At 36.0% G+C, this 7027-nt stretch overlaps 1 protein-coding gene across 1 annotated transcript; it reads right to left on the reverse strand.

Moving 5' to 3' along the window:
* Nucleotides 1-664: 664 nt before the first annotated feature.
* Nucleotides 665-1744, reverse strand: LOC131928642 (uncharacterized). The gene has a single exon (XM_059284717.1). The coding sequence runs from the start codon at nt 1742-1744 to the stop codon at nt 665-667; it is 1080 nt and encodes a 359-aa protein (XP_059140700.1).
* Nucleotides 1745-7027: the final 5283 nt, after the last annotated feature.

Below are 7027 nucleotides of genomic sequence, written 5' to 3' on the forward strand. Positions count from 1 at the left end.
AGTAGAGCTAAAAGTTTGTCATGTATGGCCTTTCCCAACACCCCAAAACGCCTGTCTCATTACTTCAAAGTTAGCAGATGTCTAATTCAATCTACGAGTCTCACTAATTAAGTAAATCACATAGTCTCACTACAAGTATCTGTATGTAAGTCTCATTACTTGAGCTTAAACAAGTGCCTTTATGTAAGTCTCACTACAAGTGTCTGTATGTAAGTCTCATTACTTGAGCTTAAACAAGTGCCTTTATGTAAGTCTCACTACAAGTGTCTGTATGTAAGTCTCACTACTAGAGCTTAAACAAGTGGCTGTATGTAAGTCACACTACAAGTGTCTGTATGTAAGTCTCACTACCTTAGTTTAAACAAGTGTCTGTAATGTAAGTCTCACTACTTGAGCTTAAACAAGTGTCTGTATGTAAGTCTCACTACCTGAGCTTAAACAAGTGTCTGTATGTAAGTCTCACTACCTGAGCTTAAACAAGTGCCTGTATGTAAGTCTGACTACCTGAGCTTAAACAAGTGCCTGTATTTGTTCTCACTACCTGAGCTTAAACAAGTGCCTGTATTTGTTCTCACTACTTGAGCTTAAACAAGTGGCTGTATGTAAGTCTCACTACAAGTGTCTCTATGTAAGTCTCACTACAAATGTCTGTATGTAAGTCTCACTACCTGAGCTTAAACAAGTGTCTGTATGTCGCCGAGAACTTGGAGCTGGTTGTGACGTAGATGACGAAGTTGACGCTACAGCTGAACTGATACAGGACACAGTTGACGCTCTGGGCCAGGTAACTGAACCCGTCCGTCCTGGCCAAGCCGTCCCCGTAGATCTGCAGCATGTCCAGCACCGCTGTGGGGACCCACACCACCGCCGAGACCAGGCACACCGTCAGCAACATCTTAAACACCTTCATTTCCTTCAGTTTGGATTTGGACGAGTCCATTGATCTTGTGATTTGTTTTTTGTAGAACTCGGACCTCAGTTTAACGATGATGACAAAGGAACAGAAAAGGATGATAATGAGCGTGAAAACAGAAAATAACATGTTTAGGAATCCCACACTGTACGTATCAACTACGTTTAAATTGTCCTGGTAAAACCGTGTGTTGATAACCACAGCAACGTAAGCGTTGTAGAACTCATCTTTGACCCATTCGTAACTTAACCTCATAAAGACTGGCGAAGACATGACGATGACGATGAAATAAACGATAAAAACTGTTCGTTTAACGCGAGATGTAGTGAACAAACGAGACACGTGAAACGGTAAACTGACAGCGATAAGCCTCTCTACAGCGATCAACGTGATGTGGCACATACTAATCGCTATCAGAGTCACGGAGGGGGCGAAGAGAAACGCGGTAGTGATCGATTCGACGGTGGTCGATAGTGGGATGTTGAACTGGGAGATGACGCATTTCAGCCTGCGGGCTGGCGTGACGAGAGAGTAGAGGAGATCGGATGTTGAGAGCGATGTCAAGATGATGTTGGTGGTGTCCTTGAACCCGTGATGAGAGAGTACAATGATGTTGATGATGTTGCCGAAGATGCCGAAAAACGAAAGTGCGTGTATGAGAAAACAGTTGAGGAACATGTCTGCGGTGTCAAAGAGCAGACCAAAATCTTGTACTACGTAGCAGGTGACGTTAAGGTTCTCTTCTACACCTGGCGATCCACTCACCTGTGTTGGTGTTGTGGTGGTTTGGATTGAGATGTTGGTATGTGAACTCATTGAGTAATAATCCATATTACAGCATCAACGCCTGGAATTTTTATACAGACTATTTTGTTTAATTCGTATCTTTTCAAGGTTGCGAAAACAATGTTTCAGAAGTACTAACATTTGCATAATATACTACATTTATTCATAAATGTGGTTTTATTCAAGTTTTTTACTATCTTCCCGGGAAATTGCAAAAGAAATTCGGTTAACAAATGTGAATACAATTTGGTTAACAAATGTGAATAAAATGAGAAGAGTATTTTCTATTGTTTAACACGAAAATTGAAGTCGTCCTAGAAGTTCGAATGTCCTGATATGGTTTGAAGAACTTAACCAACGTTTAGTTATCGAAGTTTTACAAGCCGCTATTTGTTAGGAACTCGCTACTTATTTGTGCCGCTGTCATTTGTCCGACCAATATTTAGGCATCGAATTGTAAGATAGAACACAATTGCAGGTTTTATCAAACACTAAATTCAGAAATTTTACATTGAAACTTAAATGAAATTGAAATACTTAACCACTAGAATCAACGTGAATAGCGACTGGGTTGTAATTGGTGGTTACGGTGGTTAGACTAACCATTTCGTGTATAAACCGTCAAATGTTTACAAACTAATCACGGGCTATTAGTACTATTACCAGATACTAGTAACAGTAACTTCATAATTATAACGTTCAATAGAGAATTAGACCTTTTTATTTTCTAAGTATAAACCATTGAGATTTCAAGTAGAAATTTACTTCACATAATTAATAATAATGGACTTTGTTTTCTGTATTTTTTATGTTTTTTACTTTAGTTACTTCCCCCTGTATGTGTAATTAGTGTTTTATTCCTTGTAGGACATAGTTGTTAGTCTTCTTAATTAAGAGTGTTTAGTATTAATTAAATGTAAACTTTGTAGTTAGAAATCGTTGGTGTAATTTATAAAAAAATTGTGACATAACACTTGTTTACAATTAATTTACGTCTAACCCTTTAGTGTGTTATAATTATGCCCCATTCAATTGATCAATCCTATATTAATAATATTATTATAACCTACTACACTGTTTATAGAATTGTGTTTACTCAACGTGAGTATAACAAAGAATTAGAAACGCTTTTCACTAGTTTAAAATGTTGGACTATTTTTTATGTGTTAGGAAAAAAAAAATAGTTTAATAAGACATTTTTTTGTCTAAGAAAAATTACTTTAACAACACATTTTGTATGTCTAAGTAACTAACTATTGCAACTATTGTATTGAAACCTTTACCTTAAATTAAAAAAAACTCTGTTGTGACCGCCAATTGAAATAACGCGTTTTAATATTTATCAAAACTGTGTTATCGCTTGCATAAAGTTTTGATTGGCAAAAACTATATTGGAGAAGTTTAATATAGGCCCTGATGATCCATATGGAAAGAACAGAAATAAAAGGAGGCAGATCAGAGCATCATTTTGTATTTCTGGTGTACTTCAGTGAAATGCAATGTCGGGATGATAATTCAAGAAATTCCATGATTATAGTCAAGTACATTGTTAATTGTTTTCTGTTGAAATATACATTTTAACCTTTAATACCAACATTAATTTTTCAAATGTGAGATTACTTTTTGTTGCTGATGTTCTGTGTTAAATCTGCTACTTTATATGTACATGAGGGTAGCAATCGCTGACAGGAAACTTATATGCGACTACGTGAAATGGAGTAACAGTAAATTACCAACATATTTTCCTTTCATGTTTGGCAGCATTTTAGGCTATTTTATAAGACATGATGATGGGACAACGTGGTCAAGCAATAGCGCGAATGACCACAATGTCCTGGAAATGTATGACTTCTCTCCACCCTTCTCTATTGGGTACCTGTCTCACGTTAAGGCTAATGAACCACACATATTCTTTGGATGCTTAGTCACGAAAAAAGCAGAACTCTACTTCACCTGCCCTGGTGCCCGTTATATCGAAAGTGGTATATTCTGTGAGACATTCGTTTTTCAGCCAACCAATACCGTGGCGAACGTTAATCTAGAACAAAATTTGGAGCTGTTTAAAGGGTCTTCAAAGAAAGGGACCTTTAAGTATGGACTTTTATTATTGTCTGTGTAATATTGTGTCAAATAAAGTTTAAGCTGAAGAGATAGGCAAGGTTTCGTTAGAAACTTGAGATTTCAAGCAAATAAAAAAATCTTAATGACTACTTATACAAATAAAATACATATAAAAATCAACACAACTTTCTTTTATTTTTATTTAAAGACCAATGTTCAAATCATGCTGAACAATATCATAATTGATTTCATCCAAGTTAAAGCATGTGTATATTTCTAAAATAAAATGCGGAAAATAAAGTGTCAAGCTTCCACAAAATGAAAAAAAAAAATGTTTGAGATTCTGAAATGAGTCCCTTTAAACGAATTTCAACAGCACAAGAATTTTTTTTTCTCTCACATTTGTTGAGCCATATTTGTGGAGATAACTGATACAGAAACACAAAGAACCGTATGTGACGCTAAACTCTACCACACAATGTACAGAAGAATCATCAGAAAACCATTCATTCTTTATGTTGTTAACTTTCTCAAAAGGACACATCCCTTCGTCCTTGTGTATCTGGTTTATAAAGGTGTGGTTAATTAAACTACAAGATGGGGGTAAATTTTGTGTACTATCTATTAGAAAATGTAAAATAGCTATCGCAATAGAAGTGTAGCCATGTATATGTGCTAAAAAATAATGCAAAAATCATGCAATCACCGCTCAACAGGTGGGGTAGAGTGTACAGCCCCTCCAACAGAGACTGTGTGAGCAGCATAGAATAGAGCAGTACGTCAATGATAAAGTAATAAAGTAGAGCAGAGCAGTACGTCAATGATATAGTAATAAAGTAGAGCAGAGCAGTACGTCAATGATAAAGTAATACAGTAAAGCAGAGCAGTACGTCAATGATAAAGTAATAAAGTAGAGCAGAGCAGTACGTCAATGATATAGTAATAAAGTAGAGCAGAGCAGTACGTCAATGATAAAGTAATACAGTAAAGCAGAGCAGTACGTCAATGATAAAGTAATAAAGTAGAGCAGAGCAGTACGTCAATGATATAGTAATAAAGTAGAGCAGAGCAGTACGTCAATGATAAAGTAATACAGTAAAGCAGAGCAGTACGTCAATGATAAAGTAATAAAGTAGAGCAGAGCAGTACGTCAATGATATAGTAATAAAGTAGAGCAGAGCAGTAGGTCAATGATAAAGTAATAAAGTAGAGCAGAGCAGTACGTCAATGATAAAGTAATAAAGTAGAGCAGAGCAGTACGTCAATGATATAGTAATAAAGTAGAGCAGAGCAGTACGTCAATGATAAAGTAATAAAGTAGAGCAGAGCAGTACGTCAATGATAAAGTAATAAAGTAGAGCAGAGCAGTACGTCAATGATAAAGTAATAAAGTAGAGCAGAGCAGTACGTCAATGATAAAGTAATAAAGTAGAGCGGGGCAGTACGTCAATGATAAAGTAATAAAGTAGAGCAGAGCAGTACGTCAATGATATAGTAATAAATTAGAGCAGAGCAGTACGTCAATGATATAGTAATAAAGTAGAGCAGGGCAGTACGTCAATGATATAGTAATAAAGTAGAGCAGAGCAGTACGTCAATGATAAAGTAATAAAGTAGAGCAGAGCAGTACGTCAATGATATAGTAATAAAGTAGAGCAGAGCAGTACGTCAATGATATAGTAATAAAGTAGAGCAGAGCAGTACGTCAATGATATAGTAATAAAGTAGAGCAGGGCAGTACGTCAATGATATAGTAATAAAGTAGAGCAGAGCAGTACGTCAATGATATAGTAATAAAGTAGAGCAGAGCAGTACGTCAATGATATAGTAATAAAGTAGAGCAGAGCAGTACGTCAATGATAAAGTAATAAAGTAGAGCAGAGCAGTACGTCAATGATATAGTAATAAAGTAGAGCAGAGCAGTACGTCAATGATAAAGTAATAAAGTAGAGCAGAGCAGTACGTCAATGATATAGTAATAAAGTAGAGCAGAGCAGTACGTCAATGATATAGTAATAAAGTAGAGCAGAGCAGTACGTCAATGATAAAGTAATAAAGTAGAGCAGAGCAGTACGTCAATGATATAGTAATAAAGTAGAGCAGAGCAGTACGTCAATGATAAAGTAATAAAGTAGAGCAGAGCAGTACGTCAATGATAAAGTAATAAAGTAGAGCAGAGCAGTAGGTCAATGATAAAGTAATAAAGTAGAGCAGAGCAGTACGTCAATGATATAGTAATAAAGTAGAGCAGAGCAGTACGTCAATGATATAGTAATAAAGTAGAGCAGAGCAGTACGTCAATGATATAGTAATAAAGTAGAGCAGAGCAGTACGTCAATGATAAAGTAATAAAGTAGAGCAGAGCAGTACGTCAATGATAAAGTAATAAAGTAGAGCAGAGCAGTACGTCAATGATAAAGTAATAAAGTAGAGCAGAGCAGTACGTCAATGATATAGTAATAAAGTAGAGCAGAGCAGTACGTCAATGATAAAGTAATAAAGTAGAGCAGAGCAGTACGTCAATGATAAAGTAATAAAGTAGAGCAGGGCAGTACGTCAATGATAAAGTAATAAAGTAGAGCAGGGCAGTACGTCAATGATATAGTAATAAAGTAGAGCAGAGCAGTACGTCAATGATAAAGTAATAAAGTAGAGCAGAGCAGTACGTCAATGATAAAGTAATAAAGTAGAGCAGGGCAGTACGTCAATGATAAAGTAATAAAGTAGAGCAGAGCAGTACGTCAATGATAAAGTAATAAAGTAGAGCAGAGCAGTACGTCAATGATATAGTAGTAAAGTAGAGCAGAGCAGTACGTCAATGATAAAGTAATAAAGTAGAGCAGAGCAGTACGTCAATGATATAATAATAAAGTAGAGCAGAGCAGTACGTCAATGATAAAGTAATAAAGTAGAGCGGGGCAGTACGTCAATGATAAAGTAATAAAGTAGAGCAGAGCAGTACGTCAATGATATAGTAATAAAGTAGAGCAGAGCAGTACGTCAATGATATAGTAATAAAGTAGAGCAGGGCAGTACGTCAATGATATAGTAATAAAGTAGAGCAGAGCAGTACGTCAATGATAAAGTAATAAAGTAGAGCAGAGCAGTACGTCAATGATATAGTAATAAAGTAGAGCAGAGCAGTACGTCAATGATAAAGTAATAAAGTAGAGCAGAGCAGTACGTCAATGATATAGTAATAAAGTAGAGCAGAGCAGTACGTCAATGATAAAGTAATAAAGTAGAGCAGAGCAGTACGTCAATGAT

The sequence above is a fragment of the Physella acuta genome, unplaced genomic scaffold (genome assembly GCF_028476545.2).
Source record: "Physella acuta isolate Inbredline_101_S28 unplaced genomic scaffold, ASM2847654v3 ptg001528l, whole genome shotgun sequence".
Lineage (NCBI taxonomy): Eukaryota > Metazoa > Mollusca > Gastropoda > Physidae > Physella > Physella acuta.